Below are 18,144 nucleotides of genomic sequence, written 5' to 3' on the forward strand. Positions count from 1 at the left end.
TCTCTTGCTACAGTGACAGTGAGTAATGCAAATGAGACCTCCGGCCTGCAAAGCCTCAAATGTTTCCTATCTGACCCTTTACAGAAAAGGTTTGTTGATGCTTGGTGTAAACCACCCCATGCGCCTTAGTAATTTTGTTTGGGGGCCGGGGAGGGGCGGGAACGATGGAGCAGACGAAAAATACAAAGGCCTGAGGTCTGGCTCCGAGTGTATTGCCAAGTGCTTCATTCCCGTGTGAAATGCTCCCACCATCTGAAGAAGGGACTGTGATCGGGCCCATGTTTTAGAGGCGGAAAGGTGCTTTCTGAGGGGCACAAAGGCGAGCCGCTGGCCCACAGATAGCAGGTGATAAAGCCGGGGTGTGAACCCAGTGTTGCTGACTCCAGAGCCCTCAGCTTCATGAAATATGATTGCTCCTTAAAGGGACGTGAACCTCTTTTGAACACAAGGGGCTGTAGAGGGTGCAGTGTCCGCATTATGATGTAGAATATAATTTAGACGGAGGAAGCCAGTGGCTCAGAAAAGGAGACCCTCCCGGAGTTACAGAAGGTTGACTTGCCAAGTGGAGAAAACATCGAGAGGTGGGCTCGAGAGCTGCCCCAGTGTGCGGGCAACCCCCCCCCAACCCCGCCCTGCCCCTCAAACCAGGTCTCAGGGGCACAGTCATCTGTCTCAAGGCACAGCCCGAAAGCAGCCCACAAGTGGGCTTCCCAAGCAGAACAGTTAACTAGTTCTGGAAGCCAGGAGACTCCCATCTGGGGAGGGGCCCTGAGAGCTTTGCGGTGAGCTGGCTTATCTCACCCAAGTTCAAAAAGAGGTAGAACCACGGGCTTCCATGGGCAGATCTCCCAGGAGGCACCCATGGGACACGTTTGTCCAGGCAGAGCTTCCCGTCACATCAGCCATGGTCCCCATTCCCATCCTTGCAGTCCCCCCATCCCCAGCAGCCAGGGGTAATCCTAAGTGAGCGAAAACCTCCCTGTCCCTCCCAGGTCCCCTGCCGCCTTCTTACCGCTGATGAGAATGCTTTCCCACACCCCGCACAGGACTGTGGTCACCATGGGGACAGGGACCTGTGACCACAGCCCCAGCCCTTAACAGGAACCCTGGGAACAGGCGCCCAACAAGTAGTTGCTGAGTGAGCACATAAACGAGAGCGGCAGAGGCCGCGCCTGAGGAACAAGGCCGGGAACGAGAGGGGCCAGGCTTTCACGGAGCCCGGGAGCACGCCCCACGCCCCACACCCCCATTGGCAATGGACATTTTTGCCCAGAGCCCTGGCTAGCGATCCCACCGAAGTACTGGGTTCCTCTTGGTTTACTGATCAAAGTCAGTGGGAGGTCAGGATGGGGAGGGGAGGCAGGAGGACCCAGCTCTGGATGCTAAGCTACGGGTAGGAGCCAAGTCCCCAGAACCTGGCATCCCCAGCCCCCTGCACCTGGCCAGGAGTGCACCAGGGGAAAGTCTAGCACCTCCCCCTGGAGAGCGGGAATGGGCCTGGCTCACGACTGAAGGGGGGCAGAGAGGGGAGTTCCTCATCGTCTGTCGGCTCGTCTCCAGGTTCTAGAAAATTCACCTTCCAGCCTGCTTCGTCCTCGCACCTGTCTTACCCTTCCTGTTAACAGCCCACCTCCTTCACGTCTTCTTCACGACTGACCCAGGCAGGCAGCTCAGCTTGTCCAGAACTGGACATATAGCACTCCCGCCCGCACCCTGACACTCTCTTTCTCCTGGACCCCCATCTCTATACCCTTCACCCCAGCCAGAAACCGTGGGGCAGGGGGCGGTAGGGGGGGGGGGAATGACTGCCAGCCCACTGCCCCCCCCCCCCCAGCCAGCCAACGGACACATCCTGTCTGTTGAATCTGCTCCCAGCCGGGACTGGACCATGCCACCGCCACCCTGGCCCAGGTCCCCTCGTCCCTCCGACACCTGGACTCGGCTCAAGTACCGTGGCCGGAGAGATGGCGTGTCCTCGTTGGCCAGCCTGGGGCTTCACCACCCGCCCCTGGAGTACGGGTGGCGTCCCCTTCGGTCCACACGGATGGTTGGGAGGTGGGTGTGCAGCTTGTCATACGTCATCGCGGGTGCCCTGCTGCAGCCATCAGGAATCAGCAAGGGCTTAGCTAGAGCAGGAGTGGCTTTGAGGAGACCCAGGAAGGTGGGCGGCAGTCAGGCAGGCGGAAAGGCTGCCGCACCGCTAAGACAGGCATGACGTTGGCCGGCTACGTGCAAGGCACCGTGCCAAGAGCTTTGCGCCTCTTAGCGCTCGAGACCCTCATGCCAGCCTTGAGAGTCAGACACGGTAATGACACCACATACGCTTCTGAATGTGGAATATCACAGGCTACAGGGGCCCCGTATTACCCTCCCGAGCCCCTTTCCTGGCCTGCCCCCTCCCAGGAAGGTCACCCGTCTCCTGCTGATGGCTATGGATGCGCTTATTACATAGGCAAGCGTCTCAAACACTGTATAGCATTGTTTTCTGTGTTCTTAGCCCGTATATAAATGGTATCGTACCGTGCGTGTCCTCCAGCCTGCTTTCTTCACCCAGGGTCAGGTCTGTCAGGTTCGTGCGTGTGGACCCAGGTAGCTCTAGTTTGTTTATTGGACGCCCTATCATGGCGCCGTATGTCTCTCCTGGGAATGGATGTCCACAGTAGCTTTTTAGTTTTTCATTATTTTTTTAACGTTTATTTATTTTTGAGAGAGAGACAGAGGGCTATCGGGGAGGGGCGGGGGGGGGGGGGGGAGACACAGAATCTGAAGCAGGCTCCATCCAGGCTCCGAGCTGTCAGCACAGAGCCCGACGCGGGGCTCGAACTCACGAACCGGTTGATCGTGACCTGAGCCGAAGTCAGACGTTCGACCGACTGAGCCACCCAGGCGCCCACAGTAGCTTTTTTAAAAACATGTTTCATCACAGCCAAGTAGGCGCACAGTTCCAAAATCAAGCAGTGAAGACGGGGTTACTATGGAGAGCAAGCAGCTGCGGCCCATGGTTCCCCACCAGCCGGAGACAGCGGACCCACCTGCTGGTTCCGCAGTTACCTTTGTCATTTTAAGAACTTTCCCTGCGCCTTCGGGTCATGCTCCATAACTGTAGCAGCAACTCTTGGATTTGGGTGATCTATAATGTTACTTTTATATAATAGGTTCTACAGATAACTCCCCAGGACTATTCATAAAAAGTATTTCGGGAAAAGTACACCAAGTACCAAGTGGCTTTCTCCCCCTCTGTTTTATCCCAGACCCCAGTTAGCACTTTGATATCTGTCCTTCTAGATTCTTCCTTGGTGCTCATATGAAGTTAAGGGTTTGGCTTCTCCTCTCCACCCCCCCGCCCTCCCCACCCCACCTCCCTCCCTTCCCACAAAAAGGTGGGATCTTCCTGGATTTGAAAGTAGCTTGTTCTTTCCCTTAACGGCGTATCTTGGACACGTTTCCACCTCAGTAGCTACGAGTTCGCTTCTGTGTAACATCTGCACAGCACAGCACTACATTTACTTCATTAATCGCCTTCCTGTTGCTGGTCACGGCGATACGTTTTTGCTTTATGAACGCCACTGCAGTGACTCTCCCTGTGCATTTAGTATAGAGTACAAGCGTCCCCGAAGGCCTGTCTTAGACGCACGGGCACGCCCGCTGTATGCCGTCCTGCTGAAGAGTTCAGGCACATCTCAGCTTCTCGGCTGAGCCCTTAATAGCTGAGCTTTTAAAGCCCTCAGTTCCTGCTCGTTACATTTCCCCCTCTCCTCTCATCCCGCCCGGCGTCTAAGCAGGTCTGACTCTCAGGAGACCCCCTGCACGCCTCTGCTTTTCTGCTCCTTCCTGCTGAGAGTCCTCAAACAGGTTCAGTTCCTGCATCGGAGTCCCTGCTGTTCCCTCCGCCTGGAGCTCTTCCTCTAGATGGGTGATTCTCACTCCTGGCTGCACATCAGGATCCCTGGGAGCTTTTTGAAAGTCCAATGTGGGGGCACCTGGGTGGCTCAGTCGGCTGGGCGTCCTCCTTCGGCTCAGGTCACGATCTCGCGGTCCGTGGGTTCGAGCCCCGCGTCGGGCTCTGTGCTGACAGCTCAGAGCCTGGAGCCTGTTTCAGACTCTGTGTCTCCCTCTCTCTCTGACCCTTCCCCGTCATGCTCTGTCTCTCTCTGTCTCAAAAATAAATAAACGTTAAAAATTTTTTTTGAAGTCTAATGTGTGTGGGGCACCTGGGTAGTTCAATTGGTTAAGCATCCGACTCTTGATCTCGGCACAGGTCATGATCCAACAGTTTTGTGAGTTCGAGCCCTGCATCGGGCTCCGTGCTGACAGCATGGAGCCTGCTTGGGATTCTCTTTCTCTCGCTGCCCCTCCCCTGAACTCTCTCTCTCTCTCCCTCTCTCTCCCTCTCTCTCCCTCCCTCTCCCTCCCTCCCTCTCTCCCTCCCTCCCTCCCTCCCTCCCTCTCTCTCAACAAATAAACTTTAAAAAATAAAACCAAAGAAAATTAAAAGTCCAGTGCCCGAAGAAAGCCACAGACCAATTAAACCAGCATCTCTGGGACACCCGGCTGGCTCAGTCGGTTGAGCGTCTGACTTCAGCTCAGGTCGTGATCTCACGGTTTGTGGGTTTGAGCCCCGCATCGGGCTCTCTGCTTTCAGCACAGAGCCCGCTTCAGATCTGCTGTCTCCTTCTCTCTCTGCCCTTCCCCACGCATGCTCTCTCTCCCTCTCTCAAAAATAAACAAACGTTAAAAATATATATATATTTAAAAAACCAGCGTCTCTGAGAGTAGGCCCAGCAATTCGCCCTCGAGGATCCCGGCAGACAACCGAGGGTGATAAAAATCTCCCCACGTCCAGCTCCTCATCACTCAGGTCTCAGCTCCAGTGTCACCCCCTCCGAGAGGCCCTCCCTGACTGCCCCTGCCAAAGGACGTCCCCACTCTGGCTCCTCGGTCACAGCTTATTTCCTTCGTCCGTCACACTGTGTCACTATCTTGCTTCTGTGTTTACGTGTTCAGCTGCCCCTGCCCCCAGCGTAGCACGCCAGGAACACAGGGATGTACCCACCCTGTGGGTCTTTCTGGAGCCTGGAAAAGAGTTCAGGCTTAGGAACCAAGACTCAGGAGGCGTGGCTGCAACACTTACCAGCCGTGTGACATCAGGCAATTCATGTAACTTCCCTGTTCTGGAAAACAGGAATTATCATCACACCTACTTTCTCACAGTTACACGGGGGTTTCAACAAGCTAAGAGAAGTGAACGTGGAACCGTACCTCGCATACCATAAGCACTCAAAAGTACGAGCTGGTATTATTTCAGCATCTATTGTGAATGACTGACAGACTGCCATTTCTCCCCTATCCTCCCTGACCCCCTCTCTCCTCATTTGTCTCCATCAGCACCATTCGACGTTCCGTGCTCGTTTATCGTCTGTCTGCCCCTAGGATGGGCTCCAGGAACGCAGGGATTGTCTGTCTGGGTCCCCGCTGTGCCCCGAGCGCGTCCGCCGGGCACCTAACACCACGGGTGCTCAGCTCCTCACCGGCTCTCCTGTCTCTCCCTGCCCCCCAGGATTACCTGACAGACCTCATCACCAACGACAGCGTGAGCTTCTTCCGCACGTCCAAGAAGATGTACCCGCACAGGCCCGTCCTGATGGTCATCAGCCACGCGGCCCCCCACGGCCCCGAGGACTCCGCCCCCCAGTACTCAGGCCTCTTCCCCAACGCGTCCCAGCACATGTAAGCTTCGGCGTCCTGCCTGCCGAGCCGCCGGGTGACGTGAAGCTGGGAGGGTCGGGCTCTGGGACGGTGATGGCAGTGACAGAGGTCTGCCTTCGCTCTGATCCTCCTGGTTCAAAGAACCCGGGAACCCGCTGCTCTTCTGTGGGGAAACCGGGTGCAAAGCCAGCCAGCCTGGCTAACAGACCAAAGCAGGTAGCAGTGCTGTTCCCTCGGGGCCCTCATCCTCCCCCGAGGGGTCTGTGCATAGAACTGCATTGCAGTATAATAGGCTTCCTTCATAACCCTGTGTACTTTATGCTATACAATTTTTTTATATTTTTTTTTGGGGGGGGGAGGCGAGCATAAGCAGGGGAGGGGCAGAGATAGGGGGACAGAGGATCGGAAGCAGGCTCCAGGCTGTGAGCTGTCAGCACAGAGCCCGACGCAGGGCTCGAACCCATGAATCATGAGATCACGACCTGAACCGAAGTCGGACGCTTAACCGACTGAGCCACTCAGGCGCCCCTACCCTGTGCATTTTAAACGTGTTTTTTGAGAAGGCATCCATAGCCTCGTCAGGCTGTGAGCATATTCTCCAGCCTTTACTGAGCTGTGGGCTGTGTGGCAGGCTCCGTGCTCAGTCCTTTAGGTGACCCCAAATCCCTGAATGTTCACAACGACCCTTGAAATGCTAGCGATCTCTTGCTGCCGAAGAAATTACCCTGAAACTGAGCAGCTAAAGTCACAAACGTGCACGACCTCACAGCGTCCGTGAGTCGGGAATCTGGGAGCAGCCTCCTCCTCCGGAAGGTTCTAGTGCAGGGTTTCCTGAGGTTCTAATCAAGGTGTCTGCGGGGGCTGCAGCCGCCTGAGGCTAGCCTGGGGCTCACTCGCACGGCGGCCCCTCGACCAGGGTGACTTGAGTGTCCTCACGACACGGCAACTCTAACTGGCTTCCCCCAGAGCAAATGATCAGAGACAGAGGAACGGACTGGGGGGCCTGGGGTAGACTGAGGCTGAGATGGAAGCCGGGGTCCTTTGGAACCTAATCTAAAAGGGACACACCATCGCTGTGTCATATTCCATTGGTCACACGGGCTGCCTACCGCACCTGGCATTCCCATTTCACAGAGGGGGAAACTGAGGCACGGAGAGGCAAGGTGACTCGCAGCTGGTAAATGGCAGAGCCAGCTTGGAATCCCGCCCCCAGTCGCACCTCCTCTCTCTCTGCCCTCCTGTCCAGTCCTCCTCCCTCCAGCTGCTTAGTAAATCGCTCTGGAAAGTTCTCTCCTTCTCTGCCTCAAACCACCTCCCGCTTAGCAGTGATACGCCGCAGCCCTGGCTGCGACATTGGGGCGACAAGGACAGGGCACTTTGGAATCGGCCTGAATATTCCGGGCGTTTAATTTTCATTACGATCAGGATGTGTTGCCCTTCGCATCTAATTACTTTCTGACAGGGCCCTGACGTGGCTCCGAGAGGATGAGGCGGTGTGTTAACCTCCTGATCCCCCTGGTCTTTGGGGAGGACGGTCGGACAGATGGCGAACCGCGTTCCAGGGGCTGCGGCGCCCAGCTCACCCCTCCGGCCGCAGCACCGCCTGTCTGCACACCTGACTTGCCTGCCCTCCCCCCCCCACCTCCACCCCCTCCAGCGGCTCCCCTTTGTGGGAGGGGGCGTGGCCGGCTCAGTCCCACCTTGGGGGGGGGGGTGGGCACACCCTGCTTCCGCAGCTTCTCCTTTAAGAGAGGTTCTGGCTTCCCTCCCCCCCAGCAGCCCTGGACGAGGTGGTTTGACATTGCCTGCTCGCTTATTTCCCCTTTGAAATGGAAATTACAGAAATTGAACATGAGTAACGCCTGCTATTACTTACCCAGAACCACCCCCCTCGCCTTATGAGGGGTCTGTTTGGGAAGGCTCTCTTATCTCGGGGGTATAATCACTTCCTCACTAGAACCAAAACCCAGAAAGTTCTGCAGCTGGGGTATTTAATTATGACAGTCTCGGGGAGTTGGGGGAGGGGGGGAGGGGACAGGGCCCTGCTGGTGGGTCAGAGCTGCAGATCTTTCTGTCGGGAGGCTCCTGTCAGACTGTCACCCACTCAAGTTTGGTGTCGTGTTCTTGCAGTGGTCCCCGTGGGCTCCCGCAAGTGCTGCCTGACGCGGCGCAGCCCCCTCCACCTGCCCCCTGCTGCACACACCTATGCAAACACACAGAGATGCAAACAGATACACGCAGCAGGCACGAACGCATACGCACACACGTACACAAACAGACACGAAGCTACAAATAGGGGCACAGATACACGAAGATGCAAATAGATACGTATGCAGGTGCACACGCATATACACACACATACACACACAAAAGTACATGAATGCGTGTGCAAAGGCGGGCACGTATAGACACAGATACCCACACACACACAGATACAAAGATATAGATACGCAAACATGAGCAGAAGCACAAAGACACAGATCTACAAACAGATACAGATACACAAATGCATAAACACAGACACAGATACGTACACACAGATTACACAGACACATATACACAGGCACATAAGCCCAGATCTACACCCAGACGCGTGCATGCAAACGTGAAGACACACAGATGCACAAACACACACACACACACACACACACACACACACACAAAGACACCCCAACCCCCACCAGCCCCCAGAGCTTCCTTTGAGGTGTGGCATCTGATGGTGGGTTCACAGTTCTTTTATAACCCGTGGGAGCCAGGCTCTTGTGGACAGGGCTCGAAGTCTTGAGCTGAGGCTTTCCCCTCTTTGTTCGGCCAACGGCTGGGCCCTTCAGAAAGTGTGGCTCTCTCCCCGGAGGAGCCTGGCCTTATGCAGGGGACCCGCAAACGGGCACTGGCCGACAGGGGCCCCAGGCCCTGCCGCCTCCTGGCTCTGACATCCTCCTCCAAAAGAGGTCTCCAGAGAGAGGCCTTCAGAAGTCATCCCCTCCCAGACTCCTGACAGACCCACTCCTCCCTGTCCTCCTGTTCTCGAGGGCAGACACCCAGCCTAATAGAACCTAATAGATTCAGGGATGATTGCTCAAAATTGCGTCCTGGAATCTGGCCCCTTGGGCCTTCCAGAACAGTTTTCCCACACGGCCCAATGGCTCTGAGGCTGTGTCCGCGCAGCCCTGGCCCCCAGCAGCCCCCTTCGTTCTGCGTGGGGGATGGGCGGGGCGGGGGGCTTGTTCCTGGGAATGTTCTACATGCGGGTCAGGCCCTAAGCCGGCCCACAGGACGGTGAGGCCTTGCTCTTAATCAAAGGAGGCTGGGGGGCTGGGCTGGATTTAGCGGCGGGAGACCAGCCAGGGACTCAAAGCAAAGTCCAGAAGGAATCTCAAGACTTATGACTCACCCCCCGCCCCCCGCTCTACATAGCAACGGTCTCCATAACTCCTCTCCCCGAACGATATCTGATATTCGAGACGCTGGGAAGGTCCTGGTGGGGCAGGTGAGACGCTAGCGAGCTTTCTGCCGTCTCCGCAAACACAGCCTCTTCCCTGCGCGCAGCCCCTTGGCCCCTTAATAGCCGGTTTGAAAAGCCTTTTGTCTTCAGGCAGTGGAAACTCCAACTTTATTTTCAGCTTTGACTGGGGAGGGTGAGACCAGACCGGAGGGGACTTTTCTGCTACGTCCTCCAGCAGGAGTGTCTTGGCAAAAGTCATGCCCGAGCACTCGTGGATAGGAGGGTCTCTGGACGGGCCCACGTGTCACTGTGGCAGGAAGTGACCATATCCAGTCCTGGAGTTGAGGCCCCGCTTCTTCTGCCTTTGGCAAGTTAGGCCCTCGCTGGGCCTCAGTCTCCTCATTTCTCACGAGGACGATAAGCACAGCACGCGCCCCTAGGACCCTGAGTGTTAGACGGCAGGAGGCGGTGAACCCTCCGAGCCGGGCCCAGCGCGTGGCAAGCGTAAGTGCCCCGTAGAAGTCACAGAGTGTGGTTCCTTGTCCGGTTATCGTTAGTCCCAGCGGACCCCACAGCAGAAATCACGGAGTCCCCTGGCCTCCTCTGACCCTCTGTTTCCTCTTCAGTAAATGAGAGAAGAGAGCGAACGGGAAGAATAATTGTGACACATGTACGTCCAGGGGCCCCGTACACGCATGACTATTCTCGACCTAACGTTGTAGCCAACTTCCTTTTTCTTTTCTTTTTTTTTTTTTTTTTTTTTTAACCCCAATCTATTGCAAGAGGAAATTCCCTAGTCGTGCCTTAATCGCCATAGCTCGGCAGTTGCCCGGGGTAATTGAAAAATCAACGCAAGGCTGAGAAATTTGAGTGGGGGGCCTGGCCTGCCGGAGGCTCTGGGCGTGAGCCTCTCCCCTGCTGAAAAAAAGAGCCGCGGGGATTCCGGGGAGCTGTGAGAGGACTCGCGCTCGCCTGTGACTTTGGCCCTGATGTAGCGGGAGGGCTGGCAGGGCCCGACCGGGAGACGCTGCCGTTCTCACCGTGTGGCCCTGGGTCACTTAACACTGGGTGACCCCACGGGCACAGCACCCGCTGGAGAAACACCGACGGAGGTTTAGCGGAGCCCGTGACGCGTCACGGCTTCCCCCGACGGGCGCACACGTGGCACAGGAGACTGCTCACCCGAGGCAGGGGGTCTGGGGGCCCCGGGGGATGCGGGTGGGCCCCACGCCCGCCTGACCTGGCTGTACGTTTGACCCCCCCCCCTCCCCACCCCAGCACACCGAGCTACAACTACGCGCCCAACCCGGACAAGCACTGGATCATGCGCTACACGGGGCCCATGAAGCCCATCCACATGGAGTTCACCAACATGCTGCAGCGAAAGCGCCTACAGACCCTCATGTCCGTGGACGACTCCATGGAGACGGTAGGCCCCGCCCCCTCCGAGCCCGCCGCCACCGTGCAGGCCCCGGAGCCTCCCCGTCCTCGCCCGGCTCCCGGCCTGGCTGGACAGGAGCGGAAACGGGGGCGGGAGGAGCAGGCAGGGCCGCAGGCCCGGGGAGATGGCCTGAGCCGCCCCGACGCACGCCCCTGCCTCCGTGAAACTCCGGCGCGGGATCTGTCCTGTTTGCTACGGCAGCCACGTGACACGGCAGCTCACGTTCTTGAGCAGCTTAGTTGAGATACGACGCACGTCCCCTACAATTCACTCCAAGTATACAGCTCAGCCGTCCTGATACGTTGGCGGAGCCGTGTGCCCGCCACGGTCAATTCCAGAAGGTTTCCGTTACCCCGGCCAGAAGCCCCGCGGCCCTTCGCCGTCATCCCCCGGGACCCCCTCACCCTTGGCGCGTAGGCCGCCGCTAACTTACGGTGGATTTGCGTCTTCCGAATGCTTCCCGTGAGTCGAATCCCACGCTGCGTGGTCGCCGGTGGCTGGCTTGTTCCACTCGGCATCACGTCTTTGAGGTGGATCCGTGCGTGTATCCGCACTTCCTTTCTTTTCACGGCTGAGTAATACTCCGCTGCGCAGAGATGTTTTTTTTAAATTTGTCCGTGGCTATTTAAATGTAATCGAACTCAGGACAGTTTAAAGTCCAGCTCCCTAGTCGCACCGGCCGCGGGGCAGGGGCTCAGTAGACACGCGTGACTGGTGGCCGCCATGTTGGACAGCACAGGTCCCGACGCTGCGGAAGGTTCCGTGGGACAGGCCTGCCGAGCATCACCGGCACCTGCCCCAGGCCACGGCCCGGCGTCACTCGTTCGTTCGTTCGTTCGTTCGTTCAGCAGCATTGGCCAAATGGCCAGTGCCGTGGGATACAGCAGAGAACAAGGTGACCATAGTCCCTGTCCTGATGGAGCTCATGTTCTAATTCGGGGGACAGACGAGCCACAACCATGCAGACAAGATGGGAGAAGCACTGTGAAGAAGGGGGGGGGGGGGGCAGCAAGTGACAGGAGGTGGGGAGGCTGCGGTTATGAACGTGTCCTTCCCGGGGACCCCCGCTGAGCAGCGAGGCGCAGGGAGGGCCTGAAACGGGAGGGACGGCCCGAGAGCACAGGCACCTCCCCGCCCCCCGAGAGGGCCCGGGCGGCAGGGCGTCCGCACCCCTTCCCTGCGCCCCTCACCGGCCCGCCCGCGTTTCAGATTTACAACATGCTGGTCGAGACGGGCGAGCTGGACAACACGTACATCATGTATACCGCGGACCACGGCTACCACATCGGCCAGTTCGGCCTGGTGAAGGGCAAGTCCATGCCGTACGAGTTTGACATCAGGGTCCCGTTCTACGTGAGGGGCCCCAACGTGGAGGCCGGCTCGCTGTGAGTGCATCACGCCCCAGGGCCCCCCTCTTCCAGGGAGACCTCCGGGGCCTCCATCACCCCCCCCCGCCCCCCCACCAGGTGGGCAAGCAGCAGGTGGCCCAACCGCTTAGCCCCAAGCCACTCCCTCGGGCGGCACTCTATTTGGGCAGGCGAGCCTCTCAGTGCCAAGCGAAACGGTGATTATGTCACCCGGGGTGGGTTCCGGCACATTTTATACCCCTCTGCTGGGGAAGGAGAGACCGGGGGCCGTTAGCACCTGTGAAAACAGATGGTCTGTGGCGGGCAGAGCGCCAGGGAATCGGGGCCGGGCTGCGTGTGCTGCGCCAGCGTGCGGGAAGGCCACCTTGACTTCTGTGGGGCCTGGTGACCCTTGGGGTGGCTCTCAGGGAGGGACCCTGCCGCCCCCGTCGGGGGGTGTTGGCCACAGCACAGAGGGAACCGGTCTCCCTCCCGTCCTTCCTCCAGGACCCTGTGGGCCCTCAGCCGGCGCTCCCCTTGGGCTGACCTTGGAGGTGACACATTCTGGCAGGAAACTGCCGCATCTGGGGCAGGGAGCTCTAGAAAGGCAGGTAACCGCAGCAGCAGCTGTTGGAGACCAGCTCAGATGGTTTCTTTGAAATGCGGATAAATTGCCCTTCAGGCGCTTATCTGGCCTGACTTCCATCCCTTGGGAGGAAAGCTTGGTGACAGCTCTAGAAGGTGGGTGTGTGGGTTCAAGGCAAGGCTCCTGGCTCTTTGCCTGCCTGCCTCAACACATTCCTCTCCGCCTTTGGCTCCCAGGGTCCCCACCTGGAAGGAGAGTTAGGATAACAGGTGTGCTGTCCAGGCCTTACTCTGCAGCCCGGGTCTGAGCCGTGTAATTCGTGGAAGCATCCCAACAGCCCCGTGGGGTGGATGTTACTGTCACCCTGTCCACTGAGGCACAGGGAGGTGAGGTTGCCCGAGGTCACGTGACACATCAGAGAAGGAGCTGGGATTTCAAGCCCCGCAGCCTCTCTGTTCCTGCGTCTCTGAAACCTTGAGCCACCCCTGTAAATAGAAAGAATTTGACCCACTGAAGACTCTACAGGCATTGACATTATGGGTTTGGTCAGCTTCAGAGTCTCCGATCTGGTTGATAGGACCCAAAACCATACCCCATGTGGACGAGAGAAAGTGCTAATGTCAGGCTTGGGGCCAGAGGCTGGGACACCTTTGGCTGTACGCAGAAACCAGATAAGACCAAAAGGTAATAATAAGATAAAGGAAATACAGGAACTGGGGGTGCCTGGGTGGCTCAGTTGAGCATCCAACTCTTGATTGTGGCTCAGGTCATGACCTCACAGTTCGTGGGTTTGAGCCCTGTGTCGGGCTCTGTGCTGACAGCGCGGAACCTGCTTGGGACTCTCTCTCTCTCTCTCTCTCTCTCTCTCTCTCTCTCTCTCTGCCCCTTCCCCACTCATTCTCTCTCTCTCTCTCTCTCTCTCTCTGCCCCTTCCCCATTCATTCTCTCTCTCTCTCTCTCTCAAATATATAAATAAACTTAAAAAAAAAAAAAAGAATGCAGGAACTAAAGTAACAGGAAAGTCCAAGGCTCTATTGGCTTCAGGCATGGCTGGATCCAGCAGTCACACAATAATGTCAGGAAGCTTTCATTTTCCATCCCTCAGCCAGCTTCCTTTGAATTGACTTCATTCTCAGGCAGGCTTTTCCCTCATGGTGGCAGACTCACCATGACTTTCAGCCATCCAGTGTAGGAAACCAAACAGTGATTTGAACAGAAGCCTTAAGGTGACTCTCGCCAGCCTGACATGGGTCACCTGTCCATCCCTGAACCAATCACCGTAGCCAGGGTGATAGAAAACCTCGAGTGACCAGGCCAAAGACATCAGGTAGTGGAATCTGAATGGGGCGGGGCACTGTTACCACCAAGAGGGACGTAGGAAAAGCGGTCGTCCCCGTCCCACCCCAGTCCCGGGGAGCAAGACTGCTGGACACGCCTCAGGCCAACTCAGCTGCTCGTTGCCAACATTCGACGTGGCGCCTGCTTGCCCAGCAGTCTTCCCCAGCTCCCCCTGCCTACAGGTTACGTCGTCAGGCTTTACGCTGGCCTCCCAGCCCTCCCACCAGGCAGCCGCACCCTGCACCTGGCTACCTGTCCGGGGTTCACAAGGTGCTGCGCTCCGGAGGAAGGGGTCAAAGGCAACTGAAACCCCAGGACCCCGACCCTGCCCCTCAGCCCCAGGGGATGGGGTCGGGACCCCCAGCCGCCTTGATGGAAAGTGCTCCCACATGGTCGTCATTCATGCGACAGGGGCCAACCCCTGTGTTGGGCACATCCCTGAAATCACTTACCACCACGCCGGGCACACCACCAGGTAGAAACAGGAGACGGGAGAGGTGACAGATGTCTGGCAGAGATACATAACAAAAGTCACTAAGCGAACACTTATTGAGCACCTACTGTGTATTCTAAGTGCAGAAGTGCTAGGGATACAGAAGGGAGCAAGACGGATAAAGGGTCTGTCTTCCAGTTAGGTTCTAATTGGGGACTAGACAGTCAGCCAGATGAATGACTAAAATATATAGTAAATGGGGGTGATACGGCCTTAGGAAAGGGACAGGAGCGCCGGGAGGGGTCCTCAGGAAGGACCTGGTATTAATCTACGACGCAATAACAAGTCGTTACAAACTCGGCGAGTGAAAGGAACGCACGCGTCCCGTCTCGCCGTGTCTGCGGGTCACAAGTCTGGGCCCAGCCTGGTCGTCAACTGAGGCTGAAAGCAAGACAGGGCTGGAAGTCTGACTAGGGAAGGACCGGCTTCCCCACTTGACGAGGTTGTTCAGGTGCAAGCCGCGGACCTGACGTCACACAGCCCGCCTCCCAGAATGTTTGCCAGGCGTCCTCGCTGGGGGTGGGTGACCTTCAGAGACGGCCAGGGGAGACAAGTAGACAGCGGAGGGACAGCCGGCAGGACGAAGCCGTATGTCGGGTAACAGAGCCACGCTGGGACGCGTCATCGCCCTTGCCACTGGTTTGGCCCACCCTTGAGGGGAGGGGATCGCGCAGAGGTGTGAACACCGGAGGGCAGGGATCACGGGGTCTGGCCCGGGCTGCCTTGGTAATTGCTGAGCAAAGAACTCAGGGGTTGGGGGCAAGTGCTACCCTGGCATCTGGAGGAAGAACATTCCAGCAGAGGGAACAGCAAGAGCAAAGGTCCTGAGGCCAGACACCTGCCTGGCCAAGAATAGCAAAGGGCCAGTGTTTGCCTCAGAGGAGGTTCGGAGACAGGTCTGGGGGCAGGACCAGGGTCTAGAGCGGCTCCTAAAGGCGGGTGTCCTTTGTTCAGGCGGTGGGAGGCAGGGAGGGCACTGCCAGCCGAAGTAGCCAAGTGGAGGCCCGTTAATCCGGGTACCCGGCGGCAAGTGTGGAGTGCGCAGAAGGTGGGGCTCGGCTGAATTGGGGCCGCAGAAGGGGGCCCGGAGGGCTGGGGTGCGGGCGAGTGAGGAGATCACCGCTTCCCCACCCTCGGGGCGTGAGCCACGGGCGACCTCCGTCCCTCCAGCCGCCCTTCCCCCAAGCGAGGCTGGGGCACCACTGCCCGGGTGGCCGAGTCCTGTTCTCCCCGCCTCCCTCAGGAACCCCCACATCGTCCTCAACATCGACCTGGCCCCCACCATCCTGGACATTGCAGGTCTGGACATCCCCTCGGATATGGATGGAAAGTCCATCCTCAAGCTGCTGGACACGGAGCGGCCGGTGAATCGGTGAGGAGGGGGACTTGCCCTTTTGATCGTCACAAGAACCCAGTGAGGCAGGCGTTACTAACATCCCGTTCTGCCGGGTTGGAAACCGGACCCCAGAGACAGCAAGCGACTGGCTAGAGGTCTCTCTGCAAATCTGGGCGTCGAGGTCTCCCGGTCAGAGGCTCTGACGCCTCCTCCCCGAGCTCGAAGGTTTCAGTGCCCGGTGGGACGCTGGGAACACGTCCCCAGGTGTCCCGGAGGCAGAACGGGGGAACAGTGATGTGAACAAGAACAAAAACCAGTCCGGTGGGAAGGTGAGCGGGGTCTGGTGGGGACGGGAAAGGAGGACGCGGCCACCGGCGTGGTCATGGCGACATCTGGTGGCCGGCACCGTGACCGCCCTCGGGGTTGACGGCCCCAGAGTGCTGACGGCGGCGGAAGCCCCCTGCTTGCGCCCAAAGGCAGCTCAGCAGCTCCAGCCGTGCGGGGTGCCGTCCCCTGCTCTCTCGGGGGACCACCTCCACTGAGCCTCCTCCCTTTGTGAGGTGTGCTGAGCTGTACGGGTGTAAAATGGGCACATTTGGGGCAGCAGTTGGGGCACTGGCTTGGGAGCCGGGACCCCTGGGAGTCGGGGGCAGGATGGAACCTTCTTCCGGCAACCTGAGCCTCTCCCTGGGACGTGGCAATAGAGTGAGATTGCATGAAACCCACACTCAAATTCACCGCCCAACTATCAAAGAAGAAATCCCTCCCAAGACCTAACAAGCTTAGCACCCCCCCCCCCCGGCCACTTCTGCCCCGGGGGGGGGGGGGGGGGGGGCTCAGACCCATATCTCCGCTCCGGGGGAGATGTAGCTCAGCTCAGTGTGGGGTGTGAGCACCCAGGCCCCTCCTGCGCCCAGCTGGGCCCACGCACCCCAACTATCCCTGCTTCTCGGAGATGGGGGGACGTGGGAGGCCCCCACGTCGATGGGAAGGTGAAAGTGGGCTTTTTTTCCTCCAGGTTTCACTTGAAGAAGAAGGTGAGGGTCTGGCGGGACTCCTTCCTGGTGGAGAGAGGGTAAGTGCCAGGTCCCGGAGGCCCCCCCCGCCCCCCGCCCAGGGCATTTGAGGGCCCCCCCACCTGCCCGTCCCGGGAAGCTCCTGGCAGCGTCCCTGCCCCCTGTACCCGTGGCATCGAAGATCTCACTGCCGGGGCAGGAGAGAGACCACAGCTCTTACTATCCCTGCTCAGATACGTGTCCACGGCCCCCTAGACACGGAGGAAGCCCATTCGCTGTCCCCGGGCCTCATACGGAATTTGAGTCTGGAGGCCACATGGACCCTTCAGACCTGTGCTCCTGCCCGTGCGACGCTCCGAACGTTTTCTCACGTGTTGCCGACTCTCCTGCAACTTGGGAGGCTTCTTGGCGAATTCCCATTTCTTAAGCCTCGTAACAGTCCCTGCACCCTCCGTGGTGACGTCACGCGGGCTGCGTGGGGTCCGCCCCCCCGGGGCGGGCGCAGGCTCCTTCCGAGCGCAGCGGCCAGCCGCGTGTCCCGCTCTCTGCCCCACAGCAAACTGCTTCACAAGAGGGACAACGACAAGGTGGATGCTCAGGAGGAGAACTTCCTGCCCAAATACCAGCGCGTGAAAGACCTGTGTCAGCGGGCGGAGTACCAGACCGCGTGCGAGCAGCTGGGACAGGTGAGGCCGTGTGGCTGGTGCCCTGGGGGCTCCTGCCCAGCGTCGTCCCTCCCAGGGGCCGGCCCTCCGCGCTGCAGCCCAGGCCGGGGCCTCCTCCTCGGGCCCACAGAGCCAGTGAGGCCGGCTTTTCATTTATAGGAGCAATAGGAAATTGCCTTTTTAATAAATAAAGGATTTTAAAGAGTGAGTTGATTGCAAGGGAAAGATTAAGACAATTACAACCAAATAGTATTTAGAGATAGCAGGGGCTGTGAGTGATGTTGGAAGAGTCTGAACTTGGCTTTTCTGAGGCCTAGACGGCCGGGGGAGCTGGGGAGGGGAGGGAAGGGGAGGGGAGGGCCGAGGAACTGGGAAGCAGGCAGGGCGGCCCGGCTCGAGGGGTGTGGGGCGTGTGTCCCTGCCTCAGTCTGCCGGCTGGTACTTTGAGCCCCCCACCCCCCCACCCCACAGTAACTCAGGCCTGGAGATGTGCGCCCATAAGTACGAGTAAAACCAGGGCCTTTGGATCCCATTGCTCACCGTAGGCTGTGGCCTTCCAAGGCCGAGGCCGGGCTGGGTGCGTTTCTCACAAGCGGGGGCGGCTCCGTCTTATCGCCAGACTCAGAATGAGGCCCATCCCCGTGGCCGTGTCCCCACCCCGTTTGCTCGTAAGCCCCAGACCCCTCCCCATGCTGCGGAAGCCAGTCTGTGCCTCGGGACCAGAGCTCTGGGTTATGCCGGTCCCTTCATGGCCGAGCACTGATTCAGGCCC

General features: G+C 58.5%; 1 protein-coding gene across 1 annotated transcript in view; it reads left to right on the forward strand.

The window, feature by feature from the left end:
- SULF2 (sulfatase 2) overlaps window positions 1-18,144 on the forward strand; it is a 93,011-nt gene that overhangs the window by 59,941 nt on the left and 14,926 nt on the right. The window contains 6 exon segments of the mRNA XM_032592555.1: window positions 5,558-5,727; window positions 10,430-10,580; window positions 11,802-11,977; window positions 15,599-15,727; window positions 16,710-16,766; window positions 17,264-17,393. Of these exon segments, the coding sequence (XP_032448446.1) occupies window positions 5,558-5,727; window positions 10,430-10,580; window positions 11,802-11,977; window positions 15,599-15,727; window positions 16,710-16,766; window positions 17,264-17,393 (813 nt within the window).

This window comes from Lynx canadensis, chromosome A3 (genome assembly GCF_007474595.2).
Source record: "Lynx canadensis isolate LIC74 chromosome A3, mLynCan4.pri.v2, whole genome shotgun sequence".
In the NCBI taxonomy this organism is placed as follows: Eukaryota; Metazoa; Chordata; class Mammalia; order Carnivora; family Felidae; genus Lynx; species Lynx canadensis.